Genomic DNA, 16,762 nt, shown 5'->3' on the forward strand with positions numbered 1-16,762 from the left:
AAACTTAATTAAAGCTGAGCCCAGCAAACTTGCATTTAGAAAGTAGCTTCTTGAAGCTGAACAAAGTTAACTCTTTAGTTCTGACCGAAGGGTCTGTCACATAGCACTTAATGGCACACAATGAAAACTAATGCTTTTGTAACAGTGCTCCCTTTCTGTGGAACACTCTGCCTGTGTGGTACTTGGTTCAGTAAGCCCTATTTACTGAACCAAGTGGGAGAAAGCCAGGGACAAGTTATTTTACAGGTCTGGGGACATAGTCTTAAAGGGGCATTGCTCACCAAAGTCACAATATGTCCCCAGACGGTTCTTAAAGGGCCATACACACCCAAAAAAAGTTAATACATTTTCAGGGGCACAATCTTCCAGGGGCCATAGTCATGAGGAAGGAGGCTGGCAAATAGGCTTCTCCACAATCCAGGGAAGCAGGGCACTTTTCCATTTAAAGGGCCAGTTACAAATAGCAGTTTGTAACAATGTCCTTGCAAGTTAACCATGAGTTAGTCTTGACCTTTGTCTCTCTCAGTTTACTAGGTGAAAGCATGTGGCCTAGTGGGGTTCCCCGTTTTTATAGGTGAACCTGCAACCCTTATGTACAACCTTCTCAAGTTTCTCATCTGCTGAGAGTACGGAAAAATGTTAACCTATTATACCACAAATCCTTTCATATTCAGAGGAATACTCAGTAACAAAGGTAACCCCCTTCCTGTCTAATTGACCTTTTTCTGTTGTATCGTGCTCTAAGGAGGCCTTGCCAATTTCACTTTTGACCCTTGTTATGTCGCTATCCGAATATCCCCTTGCTCTCAATCTTTATTAAGTTATCGCCCTCTCTCAAATACTCAGAACCTTCTGAGCAATTTCGCTTTACTCTGATTAGTTGCCCTTTTGTAATTGCATACGTTACATGATGAGGATGGCAGCTCTTACCATGCAATATCGGTTTATGATCTTGGAGCTTGTTCTGGCAGCGGAGTCCACTAGTTGTGGTGGTGGAAGATGTTTGATCTCACTCTGTGTGGGAGACTTTGAATACTGACAGGACAGGCTGAACATCCAGAGGCATTCCGCAGTGAGTTGGAGAGTTCCTGAGTTCCGTAGCCTAGTAAGGACATTGTCTAATCTTCCTTGATACCCTGACTTGTTTTCCACTTGCTGAGAATTATGGCCCTATACACGAGCACTGTGTTTGGGATCTACTAAGGACAGAAAACAAAGCGTCTTAGTAAATGGAGTTCATTCAGCAGAGGGGGCTGTTACTAGTGGTGTTCCTCAGGGGTCAGTTCTGGGGCCTGTTTTGTTTAACATATTTATCTGTGATATCAGCAAAGAGCTACAAGTGAAAGTATGTCTGTTTGCAGATTATACAAAAATTTGTAACAGAGTGGATGTTCCAGGGGGAGGTAGACAAAATGAGAAGTGATATACAACAATTGGAGGATTGGACGACTGGGATCTAAAGTTTAACACAGCAAAGTGTAAAATAATGCTTTTAGGGAAGAAAAATCCAAATATTAATTACAGACTCAATGACACTTTACTGACTGTTACAGATGAGGAACAGGACTTGGGAATTATTATTTCAGATGATTTAAAACTTAGTAAACAATGTAGTAATGCAGCGAGTAAGGCTAGCAGAATGCTTGGATGTATTGGTAGAGGTATTTGCAGCAGAAATAGTAAGGTTCTTATGCCACTTTATAGATAATTAGTTAGGCCTCATCTTGAGTATTGTGTGCAGTTCTGGAGGCCATATCTTCAGAAGGATATTAACAAACTTGAATCTGTGCAATGGAGGGCTACCAAAATGGTACATGGTCTAAAAAATAAAACCAGGATAGGCTCAATGACCTAAATATGTATAGCTTAGAGGAGAGAAGGGAAAGAGGTGATGTGATAGCAACTTTCAAGTACGTTAAAGGGCTTAGTAAAACTGAGGCTGTGGGTATTTTACATAAAATGGAAAATAAAAGAACAAGGGGTCATGAGCTCAAGCAAAGGGTAGTAGATTCAGGAGTAATTTGAGGAAGCACTTCTTTACAGAAAGAGTGATTGGTTTATGGAATAAACTTCCTCAAGAGGTAGTAATGACAAACACTGTGAGGGACTTTAAAAATGCATGGGACAAGCATAAGGCTATCCTACGAACTAGATAAGTTTATACTGTTAGGTAAGGTCGGGCAGACTTGCTGGGCCTATGGCTCTTATCTGCCGTCAATATCTATGTTTCTACTAACCAGCTTATGCTTAACCCTATGAGACTGTTCTTTACATCTCATCTGCAGAACACAGTTTCCGCTTATTACAGAGCATTGATATATGAATTTGTTTCCCTTTTTTGTGATATAGATATATACACCCTGGCACTATCAGCTCTATGGGCTACTGAACTGATGGAATAATCTAGTTTAGCAGATCTCTTGCTAATAATTTATTATGTACAAATGAGTTACTATATTGTGTTTACAGCAGCATTCAGCTTGTTGTGTAGTGCCCCGTATATTGTGCAGCTTTACACCGTCCCTTTATTAGTATAAATGAGACAAGAGAAAGTGATGCTAATTTAGCCCATGATCAGTATTTAGTGTCATTGGCTGTTATATGTGATCAGGTACAGACAATACATTGTGTCTAATAGCACCTGATGTCATTTACTGCCTCTGTGCTCTATACTCCCCTATACATTATCCTTCCCTATCTCCCTTCTTACCTTATCTACCCCACCTTCCCCAGCACCTATTCCTTCCAGTTACACAACACCTTGTGCTGATTGTCATATTCTCCCTTATCTATTTGTGTATTCTCAGATAATATTGTGTTTTGTTTTATATTCTGTCTGTTATTAACCATTTGTTTTATATCTCTTGTTACTTTACTGGTCTGTGTTTTATTAATATCTCTCTATTTCCTCTTGTCATGTATATGTGAATAGATAATTCATTAGCAAAAACCTTACTTTAACCCCTTAAGGACCGGGCATTTCAGACTAAAACATCCCCAAAAGACCAGAGCATTTTTGGCATCACTCTATTTAAACAGAAATAGAGCCATGTTTTTTTTTTATTTACCTATCAAATCTATATATTTATTTTTAGTAGACTACCCAAAGTATGCGATCAAATAAAAAAAAATCATGAACTTTTTCACAAACTTTGGGCTTCTCACTGAAAATATTTACATATCTCACTTGTGCAACCATGGCACAAAGGGTTATAAAAATTTTCTCTGGGGTCCCCTTTGTTAAAAAATAGCAGACATATATGGCTTTGTCATTGCTTTTTTGGAATTAAAAAGCCACTAATTGCAGCTTCAAACCACATTTTTATTATTCCCAGCAGTGAAGGGGTTAATTAGGTAGCTTGTATTTTACTTTTAGCTTTAGTTTAGAGATTACACATACTGATCTGTGTATCTCGGATTGAACCATTACAGAACTTTGTGTGTGTGTATATGTATATGTATGTATATGTATATGTATATATATATATATATATATATATATATATAATTATTTATTTTTTTTGCACAAAAGGACTATCACTGTGATTAGAAAATACACTGCTAAAAGGAACTTTTTTTTCTTTTCTACTCGACTGTTATACGCATACGCATATTTTAAGAATAGTTGTGACCACGACTAATAGTATTACTGCTTATTATTTTTATATGTATTAAAATTATTATATATATTCTTATACTATTTTTTTTTATTGAGGAATAAATAGCTTTCACCTTTTTCCTTAGCTTGCAGTTTGCGAGTGCAACTCTATCCTTCTTATGTTCTCTAGTCCTGATTTGATGCTCTGCTCCACCTCTTCCTCTCAGTGTCAGTCTGCTGATTGGCTTCCCCCCAAGAGGCAGCTATGAGACCTGCTTCAATTGGGGGGCATATTGTCTGCACTGAGCTCTAACCACTCAGTGGGTGGCGCTGGAGTTTGCGGCTCGTAAGGCAACAGTACTGATGTTGCGCAATGGAGAAAAGCAGAAAGTTTCCATTTTTTTTTTTTACAGCCCCCTGTAGCATGTGACAGACATCAACCAATCATAGACTAGTATGTGTGTGTATTTATATATATATATATATATATATATATATACCCCCTGTGGGCTTGTGCACAGTACAGTAGGATTCTTTCCCCCCCCCCAAAAGGTGTGTATATAAAAATATTGTGCACAATTTGATAATGGAAGTACATTTGAAAGAGTCTTTAAACTGCAGGTACTTTCTGAATCATAAAAGTTTCTTTTGACTTGAGTGTCCCTTTAAACTTGCCTGATTCAGATAGAGCATTTCTTTTTAAGAACATTTTAAATGAACTTCTATTTTGGATGTGCTTCATTTTCTTTGTTTCTCTTGTTAAAAAGAATACGCACATATCCTACACTAGAGGGAGCTAGCTGCTGATTGGTGCCTGCACATATTTGTCTCTTGTGATTGGCTAACTAGATGTGTTCAGCGAGCTGCTAGAAGTGCAATGCTGCTCCTTCAGCAAAGGATAACAAGAGAATGACATTTGATTATAGAAGTAAAGTGAAAAGTTGTTTAAAATTGTATTTTCTATCCAAATCATGAAAGTAAATTCTGGGGTTTCCTGTCCTTTTAAACACTTTATTAAATATGAATATTACATAAATATGTTTCTATATATTTTCAGACGCAAACACAAACACACACAAACACACACAAACACACACACACAGACAAACACACACACACAGACAAACACACACACACAGACAAACACACACACACAGACAAACACACACACACAGACAAACACACACAGACAAACACACACACACACACACACACACACACACATATATACTGTGAGCTCTCCGGAGCAGGGCCCTGTTCCTCCTGTACTAGATTTGTTTTGCATTTTATCACAAATCTTTGTCATTGTATACCCCTATCACTGTACCCCATGCTACGGAATTTGGCGGCTATATACAAATAAATGATAATAATATATATATATATATAATCAAAATAACAAGAGTATTGCATTGAGCAATGATACTTTTTTATTGGACTAACTATACATTTATAAGATGACAGCTTTCAGAAGAATGTCTTCCTTTTTCGAGTCTGAAGCAACACTGACCAATTTGATGGAATTTGCAGATTATATATTAAAACACAAGCTAAAAAGACAGAAAGTGTTATGGAGGTCTGAATGCAGGGGGGGGGGGGAGGGGGTGTTGTAAAATCATGAGGGGGGTTTAGGAGACAGAGGCAGACAGTGTCCAGTGAAGGATAACAGACAGGGGAAATATATGGTTATACACAAAGCATATACTGACATAAAGCTATATATCAACATAGAATCAATATGTACAGTATAAAGATGTGAAATAAGGTATACAGGGGAATATAAGATAGAAAAGAAAGCAAAAAAAAAAAGGTGAATAATAATAATGACAAAAATGTGGACATAGGCTTACCTGCGTACCTATGCATAGAGAGTGTGGAATATACAATGTAATTGACTACAGTATATGAAAGTACATTACAACAAATTTTGATAATGGGTTAAGAAACCAGAGTCCACATTTAGTCCAGAATTTAGCAAGTTGAAGTGCATTATCATTTTCATTTCAAAGGTTTTTCTTTCTATGGTGTTTTTGAAGTTGCCTCTGAGAATCTTGATTTTGAGGTCTTGGATGGAATGGTCAGGTTGGGTGAAATGGTGACCAACAGGGGTACAGCAGTTTGTTTTCACTGTGGTTTTTGATTAAGTGTCTGTGTAAGTTCATCCAAAAGTGCAGTTTTTAGCTTGTTTCTCCAATATAACATCCCACTTCCCATGCAGCGCAATGTATCATGTATACCACATTTGTAGATATACATGAATATGCCCCTTTAATGTTATAGCATTTACTATTGTGATTAGCTGTGCTGCTTTTACAAATGTGTTGACATAGCTTGCAGAGAGCTTTGTTGCAGAGCTTGGTTCCATTCTGAGTGTTCTTTTTATCAAGGGGAAGCTTTCTGTGGACCAGTTTCTGTTTTAGGTTGGGTGGTTGTCTGAGTGTAGGATATGGGGTTTTGGAAATATTTTTTAGAGTGTGGGATCCTCTAAGAGTAGTGGCTGTAAGTCTTATGATTTTTCGTATTACATCTACAGCAGGGTTAAATTTGACTACTAGTGGGATATGCAATATGTTTTTCTTCTCCCTGTATTGTAGCAAGTGTTCACGTGGGGTATTGAAGGCAGAGTTAATTTGTTTGTTTATAACCCTTGTTTTGTAACCTTTTTCTCTGAATGATTGGAACAGTGTGATGAGGTGTTTGTCACTGTGTTTTCATGTCCACACTTTTGTCATTATTATTATTCACCTATTTTTATTCGCCAAGAAAGAGATGAAATCCTAGTGGATATAAAATGGCATTATGGAATCAATCCGGCCATTTGAAACCACCAGTCAATATAAGGACTACACCCTACAGCTGGAAGAAACCATTAACAAATTGGACATAGACTTATCCAGCAGGAAAGTGTCCTAATACAACCTGGACACTAAAGACTATGATTTAAACGTAGTATATTCTTGGCAACAACATAGACCCATTACGGGCAATAGATATAATAACTCAGCCAAGTCCAACAAAAAGAGTCATAGACACTGTAACCAAAATAATAAGGTCACATTTTCAAGCATTGACATGGATGCTGGCGACTCAGAATCTATTATGTCTACCTCCACACATACTCAGAGGTCCTCTGCATCAGTGTCTATTGCCACAACAGTAGTACCTGAAATAGGAGTCACTGCACCAACTAGACCAACACTAGCTACTTTGGTCAAAACACCACAACAAACCAGTACCCCTAAGGGTGTCAGCCAAGCACATAGATACCCCAGCAGGGCCACTTAAAAAAACAAAAAGAAATAGACAGTGTAATTAATCTTTCTCACATTGCCCTAACCCCTGCACACATTTCTATACTTAATAAAGATCTCACTTTTGCACCTAGCACAAATTTTGATGTCTTTACTACTATGATAGATGTCAATCGATTAGTGCGTAAGTTCACCTTAAGAAAACATTTCTCAGGTTTGACACACGATATCCCCCTCTTCCCCTAAATCCCACCACACGAGTTACCACTAATAAAGTAGTGTTATTATTTAATGACCTTTGTGACCTCAATTATTTGATTTCACTACAGGTCACTGCCACAAGTTCCATTACTTGTAACCATGGTTTTTCACATAAAGATCGCTCTTACTTTTATTCTGTACAAGCCAGAAGTACCAGTATTGAACTGTAACAATAAGCAGTACAGAGGGATATCTTATTACTTAACAACACTTTAGCACAATCGCACTTCGGTGCTAAACACAATATTTCATATACAGAAAGGTTGGCTCTAAAACAACTAGAAGCTAACCAGGACATAGTGATCACTCAGGCGGACAAAGGGGGGGCAGTAGTTGTTTTAAATACCTCTGACTACATCAGTGAAGCCACCTCCCAGCCACAGGCTGACCACAGGCTCTATATGAGACTTGGCTTTGATCCTACTCATACATATAGGAGAGAATTGTTGTCTTTCTTGGACATGGCACTGGAGGAGGGCCACCTTACCAAGGAGGTGACTTACTATCTCCTTATATAAGATCCTCTTATACCCACCTTTTAGGGTCGTGCCCAATATGCACAAAACTCTCCAGAATCCACCAGGCAGGCCAATTGTGGCCAGTATGGGGTCCCTCTGTGAGAGACTAGGTGCCTGGCTGGACTCAGCACTCCAACCTATAGTTTTGTCCCTCACAGGTAACATAAGAGATAGTGCTCACCTTCTACAACAATTTGAAAATGTTAATTGGCATCCTGATTTTCATTGCCTCTCCATTGATGTAACAGCCCTTTATTCCAGCATCCTACACCACAAAGGGCTTAAGGCAATGGGTCATATGATCAAGAGATACATTGATTTTTTGGTTTCCGCAGCCAGATTCTTACTTACACACAACTACTTTGTCTTTGGAGGGGATTTCTACCTGCAGAGATGCCGGACAGCCATGGGGGCTACATTTTCCCCAACATATGCAAATCTTCACATGAGCTGGCTAGAACATAACCACATCTTTGTAGATGATTTCCCCTTCGGAGACAATGTAGTTGTGTATGGCCGGTATGTAGATGACCTGTTTGTCATTTGGCACTATGGTGGGTCACAAAATGTGAATCCTTTTATAGACATGCTGAACGAGAATGACCTCAATCTTAAATTCACCTATAATGTTGAATAATACACCATCTCCTTCCTAGACCTCCTGCTTTCCATAGATAATGACAACATAATAATTTCCACTATCTATAAAAAATCGCTGGCACGGAATATGATTCTAAGAGCTGATTCCTGACATGTTAAACATATCACTAGAGGTATACCAAAAGGCCAGTTCATTAGAGCATGTAGAAATTGCTCAAACCTATCGGAATATAGATCTCAGGCCAATCTCATCACCACACGCCTGCAAGAGAGAGGATATAACAAAAGAACCCTATCTAGAATAGCAAATGAAGTAGGCAAAATAGATAGACAATCCTTACTCACCGGTACTAACATTAAAAATAAGAAGCCTATGGAGTCAGCATCCACAGATAATATAGTATTTTCTACCCAATACAGTAAACAGTTTCACAATATCTGTGATATAGTACTGAAGTACCTCCCTATTCTTCAGAGTGATAATAAACTGAATTCTATATCTAAAGATCAAATAAAGTGTGTAGCAAAAAAAGCCCCTACAGTGGGAGACAAAGTCAAAAAACATTTTTATAATAAATCTGCACAGTCCTCTAACTGGCTCACAGCAGTGAAAGTTTTCTTTTTTAGATGTGGCCACACTTGTAAAAGTTGCTCCTTTTCAAGAAAACCTGACCAATTCAAATCCTCCCAAACAGGATTTATTTTTCTATATTAACAATAGAATTGATTGTACCAGTGACCATGTGGTGTACCTCATCACATGCCAGCAGTGCTCCCTCTAATACGTGGGCATCACGACACGCCCCCTCAAAGATCGTATTAGGGAGCATCTGCTGTCTTTGGATGAGGAGACCCCTAAGACACCAGTGGCCAAGCACTTCTGTTTCCATGGCATTCGCATTAAACATCTCTTCCAATTTGTGGGTATAGATTTCATTAGGAGAGATATTAGGGGGGGATAGAATATGCAAATTACTTAGGAGAGAAGCATATTGGATATTGACCCTGCAAACGAAATGTCCCAGGGTCATAAATAGGAGACATCATTTAGACCTATTTATTGAATAAATTCCCTCTCCCTTTTGGATTAAGTTTATCCATACTTATTTATTTGTCACGTGTTCTCTTTTTTCCCCTTTTTACCTTCCAATAGTTCTATCTCTCCTTAATATGAGTATTGTGCCTTTCTTACTTACCTCATTATTAAATAAGTTTTCTGTCCTGGTTCAATAAGTTTCCCTCCTTCAGTGTTCCCCTTATCCATACATATTGTTTTTTATTTAATAACATTGTCCTACCATTACTTTCTTAAGCATCTTTTATATTCACACTTATTTTTTTCTAATGATTATTATTTTCCAATGGCTTGCTTTATTTTTCTCTTATACCTTTTTTCTTTTGTCCCTCTCCCTTTGTCTCATCACTCTTCATTATGCATGCATTATTCATACTTTCTGTATGATGTCTTCAAATGTATATTTTCTTTAGTGTTAGCAATTTATATATTGTTGTGCTTATGGTATAATATACAACCAAGTTAGATCTGGAACATACTTATGTATTTACCTTTTTAAGGTCGTCATAACTCCATATTTTCCAAATTGGCCAGGCACATATTGTTATCTTTTCATGAACTATGCCCGCCACTATGGCCTTTTGCTTACCACTATTGATTACACAGTTCTCTACCTTATTCCGTTACATCATTTTTTAGTATCCAGGTCATAATTTTTAAATATTATGTTTTGAGTGTTTATTGTTTATCTAAGGTATTACCTAGGTATGACTTTGCTATTGTTTAGCCAGTATTATTCTATGTATTTTTTTTATTTAGCAAGCCTTATATTATATTGTATTGCATTTTACACTTGTCACTAGTTTGACACACATTGTTATATTTGTTCACTCCCACTTATATTCTTATTGGATAATGACCAGCTTATTAGTGCTCACCTAGTGAACATAAATAGATCTCTGATGAAGTGCATCTGAGCATGCACGAAACACGTCGGATCATTTGCACCTGCCTTGTACACGGAAAAGTGCCTCACCTTCACTAGCTTGAATAAACCACGTTTGGTTTCTGATTCCTTGTGTCCTCATCTTTTCCTTACACACACACACACACACACACACACACACATATATATATATATATATATATATATATATATATATATATATATATATATATATATATATAGAACAGTTGAACACACAGGTGTGTACAAGGTAAGGTGGTGCGGATCTGACTCGTTTCGCGCATGCTCAGTGTGCGTCAGATCAGCACCACCTTACCTTGTACACACCTGTGTGTTCCACTGTTCTAACCTGAATAAACCTATTTGATTGATTGTTCCGGATGGTCTTCATCATTTTTATGTATTCTGTATGGAAGGCTGAGCTAGCCTTGAGGACCGGAACATATGACATCTGGTATGTTTACTTGGCTACCGAGCGGTTTTTCTTTCTAAATCTAACCCCCTTTCACACATTCTGAGTATTTTTCATTCACCGGGCAATCCCTGCCCACACGTCATTCAGGAGGCGTCAGACGCGGCATCATCCGCGCACACCATTCAGTGATTCACCAGATGGCAACCCTTGCCTTCACGTCTCCTTCGAGGAGAAGTCAGACGCGGCATCTTCACAAGCGGCATTAGCCGCGTTCATTAACCAGCGATCTATCAGATGGTAACCTTTGTCCTCACGTCATCTTCGAGGAGGAGTTAGACGCAGCATCACCCACGCACCTTCATAGAGGCACTACAGCCAGAGAGAAGCAGGTCCTTCTCAACTTTCCTATACAAATGGACAGGTAACTTCTGATACAAAACGCGGCTCCACCACGCTTCTATCTTGCTGGTTTATCCCACTGGGACTGGTGAGTCAATAATACTTTTTATGTACATATTCATGGCGATGTCTGATTGAATTATCTACTCGTTGGCATGTTATCCTGTTACTTTATTCATCAGATTTGATACATTTACTCATGAGTGTGTTGTGAACTTTCTATTTGCTACTCAGAGGGGGTTGCACCTAAGCACCAAAGGATCGAACCTTACACATTGGTTAAACTAGAAAGACAGAACTGTACTGTATCACTTACCGTCATTTTAAGGAACTTTCCTAATATTTAAACAGCCAAGTACCAATACAGCATATGGCTGAGCACATTTTTTTGTTGTTCTTGTTGTTCACACACATATATATATATATATATATATATATATATACATACACACACACACACACACACACACACACAAAATATATATATATATATATATATATATATATATATAGCACACAGAAAAAGTCCAGCTCTCACTTACAAGCTCACAATTAAGATAAAAAGTAACAATGGAAGAGTTAGTTACCGCATCTGGCCAAATGGGACAAGCCCAGGTACCACGTCAAGGTCTCTTCCAAAACCTGGGTCCCTAAACAGCCACACAATGCAGGCTCACAGCCAAACAAACTGGGAAAAAATGAAGGGTGCGTGGGCTTATGTGTTTTTGCACCCAGGGCTGTGCATGTTGCAGGGTCATGGGATGTGTACCCGGACGGCTTAAGAGTGCTGTCCCCTTTTGTGTTTTGTATATGTCTGGGGAGATTACATAAGCCCGTGCACCCTTCATTTTCCCCCAGTTTGTTTGACTGTGAGCCTGCATTGTGTGGCTGTTTAGGGACCCAGGTTTTGGAAGAGACCTTGACGTGGTACCTGGGCTTGTCCCATTTGGCCAGATGCGGTAACTAACTCTTCCATTCTAACTTTTTATCTTAGTTGTGAGCTTGTAAGTGAGTGCTGGACTTTTTCTGTGTGCTATATTATCGTATATATTTTTTGTAATTTACCCATTTGGGACGTGCACCCAGACGTTAACTGCCTGTGGCTCTGTGGACGGTGCAGCTTCCTGAGAATGCTGTTTTTGCACCCAGGGCTGTGCATGTTGCAGGGTCATTGGATGGGTACCCGGTCCGGCCTGAGAGTGCTGTCCCCTGTCGTGTTTTGTGTATGTAATATATATATATATATATATATATATATATATATATATATATATATATATATATATATATATATGTATATGTGTGTATATATATATATATATATATATATGTGTGTATATATATATATATATATATATATATATATATAACACGTTATATAGCACCAGTTCCTACTTAGCAAGTGCAAGAGTTTATATTTTATAAAATACATGTTATACGGCACCAGTTCCTACTTAGCAAGTGCAAGAGTTTATATTATATAAAATACATGTTATACGGCACCAGTTCCTACTTAGCAAGTGCAAGAGTTTATATTAAATAAAATACACATTATACAGCACCAGTTCCTACTTAGCAAGTGCAAGAGTTTATATGAAATAAAATACAGGTTATAAGGCACCAGTTCCTACTTAGCAGGTGCAAGAGTTAATATTAAATAAAATACAGGTTATACGACACCAGTTCCTACTTAGCAAGTGCAAGAGTTTATATGAAATAAAATACAGGTTACAAGGCACCAGTTCCTACGTAGCAAGTGCATGAGTTTATATTAAATAAAATACACGTTATACAGCACCAGTTCCTACTTAACAAGTGCAAGAGTTTATATTAAATAAAATACACGTTATACGGCACCAGTTCCTACTTAGCAACTGCAAGAGTTTATATTAAATAAAATACACGTTATACGGCACCAGTTCCTACTTAGCAAGTGCAAGAGTTTATATTATATAAAACACAGGTTATAAGGCACCAGTTCCTACGTAGCAAGTGCAAGAGTTTATATATAAATAAAATACACGTTATACTGCACCAGTTCCTACTTAGCAAGTGCAAGAGTTTATATTAAATAAAATACACGTTATACGGCACCAGTTCCTACTTAGCAAGTGCAAGAGTTTATATTAAATAAAATACACGTTATATGGCACCAGTTCCTACTTAGCAAGTGCTAGAGTTTATATTAAATAAAATACATGTTATACTGCACCAGTTCCTACTTAGTAAGTGCAAGAGTTTATATTAAATAAAATACACGTTATACGGCACCAGTTCCTACTTAGCAAGTGCAAGAGTTTATATTAAATAAAATACACGTTATACGGCACCAGTTCCTACTTAGCAAGTGCAAGAGTTTATATTAAATAAAATACACGTTATACGGCACCAGTTCCTACTTAGCAAGTACAAGAGTTTATATTAAATAAAATACATGTTATACTGCACCAGTTCCTACTTAGCAATTGCAAGAGTTTATATTAAATAAAATACACGTTATACGGCACCAGTTCCTACTTAGCAAGTGCAAGAGTTTATATTAAATAAAATACACGTTATATGGCACCAGTTCCTACTTAGCAAGTGCTAGAGTTTATATTAAATAAAATACATGTTATACTGCACCAGTTCCTACTTAGCAAGTGCAAGAGTTTATATTAAATAAAATACACGTTATATGGCACCAGTTCCTACTTAGCGAGTGCAAGAGTTTATATTAAATAAAATACACATTATATGGCACCAGTTCCTACTTAGCAAGTGCTAGAGTTTATATTATATAAAATACACGTTATAAGGCAACAGTTCCTACTTAGCAAGTGCAAGAGTTTATATTAAATAAAATACAGGTTATACGGCACCATTTCCTGCTTAGCAAGTGCAAGAGTTTATATTAAATAAAATACACATTATACGGCACCAGTTCCTACTTAGCAAGTGCTAGAGTTTATATTAAATAAAATACAGGTTATAAGGCACCAGTTCCTACTTAGCAAGTGCAAGAGTTTATATTAAATAAAATACAGGTTATACAGCACCAGTTACTACTTAGCAAGTACAAGAGTTTATATTAAATATAATACACTTTATACGGCACCATTTCCTGCTTAGCAAGTGCAAGAGTGTAGAACAAAATGTCAGAAAAAAATCTACTTTTGAAATTCATAGTAATTTTTATTGCATTGTATTGTTGGTATGCATCTGTTGATTTTGTAATGCTATACCTTATTATCCTTTTAAATGGGCTGAGCTTGCTGGGAGAAAATATCTCATTTTGTTATCACTCTATGTAAAAACAACGGGACCGATTTATCAAAGTGCAGGGACCGATTTATCAAAGTGCAGCGGACATCGATAAATGCCGAAATGAAAAATATGTATACCTATATATTAATGCATTTATGTGTATATATATATATATATGTCTGTAAATACATATATACACACACACACATATGTGTATGCAATCGGGCTGATTGCTGACTGCCGCCTCAGAGGTGGCGGACGAGTTATGGAACAGCGGTCTTAAAACCGCTGCTTCTTAATTCCTGTTTCCAGCGAGCCTGAAGACTCGTGCAGAAACAGGTGTATACGGCCCCATTCGGGCTATGATAATTCAGCCCCTAACACTGAATAAATTATTGTTATGTTTTCCTATCCCTGTGGTTGAGTTTTTGTCTATTTCATGATAGTCTTTGAACATATAATAAAAACTGTGAAACAGTTTCTTATTTTTTTGTGTTCACTGTTTGTGTTTAACTAGAGTTAAAACATCTGTTCTTGACTGGAGTAGCAGTGAAAGGTGCCCAGACTGAGATAAAATGTGTTTACATGCAGATTAGATTTGATTTCAGTGCAAATCTATGTTTCTTTCATGTAATTGGCAAGAGTCCATGAGCTAGTGACGTATGGGATATACAATCCTACCAGGAGGGACAAAGTTTCCCAAACCTCAAAATGCCTATAAATACACCCCTCACCACACCCACAATTCAGTTTTACAAACGTTGCCTCCTATGAAGGTGGTGAAGTAAGTTTGTGCTTAGATTCTACGTTGATATGTGCTTCTCAGCATTTTGAAGCACGGTTCCTCTCAGAGTACAGCGAATGTCAGAGGTATGTGAAGGGAGTATCACCTATTGAAGGGAATTGTTTTCCTCGCGGGAGCTCTATTTCATAGGTTCTCTGTTATCGGTCGTAGAGATTCATCTCCTACCTCCCTTATTTAGATCGACGATATACTCCCATATTCCATTACCTCTACTGATAACCTTTTCAGTACTGGTTTGGCTATCTGCTATATGTGGATGAGTGTCTTTTGGTAAGTATGTTTTCATTACTTAAGATACTCTTAGCTATGGTTTGGCACTTTATGCATTAATATAAAGTTCTAAATATATGTATTGTACTTATATTTGCCATGAGTCAGGATTATGTATATTTCCTTTTGCAGACTATCAGTTTCATATTTGGGAAAAAACATATTTAGGAAAATATTTTTCTTACCTGGGGTTTAGTATTTTTTCATGGACTGATTTTTTTCTTTAAAATTTTGCGGGCAAAATTAGACTTGCGAGGGCGCAAAATGCCAAAGTTTATTGCGTCATTCTTGGCGCAAGAATTTTTTTGGCCCGAAGCTACGTCCGATGACTCAAATTCATCATTTCTGGCGCTGAGTTCCTTGCACAAGGTTGCGTTTACAATGACACGAGTGTCATTTCCGAATGTTGTTAGGGCCAAAATAATTTTAGTTGCGTTGTGCGTTATACTTGGCGCCAAATAATTTATTTAAAAACCCCATTTCTTTATGCCTCTTGCCTTTTTCTATGTCAGAGGGCTATGCTGTTTGCTTTTTTTTCCTATTCCTGAAACTGCCATATAAGGAAATTGATAATTTTGCTTTATATGTTGTTTTTTCTCTTACTTTTGCAAGATGTCTCAATCTGATCCTGTCTCAGAAATCACTGTTGGAACGCTGCTGCCTGATAACAGTTCTACCAAAGCTAAGTGCATCTGTTATAAATTTGTGGATATTATATCTCCAGCTGTGGTATGTAATAGTTGTCATGATAAGCTTTTACATGCATTGAATGTGTCCATCAGTAATAGTACAATGCCTGTTGTTCCTTCAACATCTAATGTACATGATATACCTGTGAATATAAAAGATTTTATTGCTGATACGATTCGACAGGCTTTGTCTGCCATCCCGCCTTCTAATAAACATAAAAGGTCTTTTAAAACTTCTCATAAAGTTGATGAAAATTCAAATGACCGACAACATACTGAATTATCCTCCTCTGATGAGGATATAGCTGATTCAGAAGATCCTTCCTCAGATATTGACACTGACAAATCTACTTTTTTAAAATGGAGTATATTCGTTCCTTGTTAAAAGAGGTGTTGATTACATTGAATATTGAGGAAACTAGTTCTCTTGTTATTAAAACTAGTAAACATTTTAATTCTGTTTATAAATCTCCTGTGGTTACTACAGAGGTTTTTCCAGTTCCTGGTGCTATTTCTGAAATGATTTCTAAGGAATGGAATAGACCTGGTGGTACTTTTTATTCCTTCTTCAAGGTTTAAAAAAAATGTATCCTTTGCCAGCAGTTAGATTGCAGTTTTGGGAAAAGAAAGATCCCCAAAGTTGATGTGGCTATTTCTACTCTTGCTAAATGTACTACTATTCCTATAGAAGATAGAACTTCTTTTAAAGACCCATTAGATAGAAAACT

General features: G+C 37.3%; 1 protein-coding gene across 1 annotated transcript in view; it reads left to right on the plus strand.

Annotated features, from left to right (window-relative positions):
* Nucleotides 1–16,762, plus strand: part of LOC128661357 (uncharacterized) — a 246,692-nt gene that overhangs the window by 198,834 nt on the left and 31,096 nt on the right. The window contains exon 7 of the mRNA XM_053715621.1: nt 7,653–8,196. Within this exon, the coding sequence (XP_053571596.1) occupies nt 7,653–8,196 (544 nt within the window). The remainder of the gene's footprint in view (nt 1–7,652; nt 8,197–16,762) is intronic.

This window comes from Bombina bombina, chromosome 5 (assembly GCF_027579735.1).
Source record: "Bombina bombina isolate aBomBom1 chromosome 5, aBomBom1.pri, whole genome shotgun sequence".
Taxonomy (NCBI): domain Eukaryota; kingdom Metazoa; phylum Chordata; class Amphibia; order Anura; family Bombinatoridae; genus Bombina; species Bombina bombina.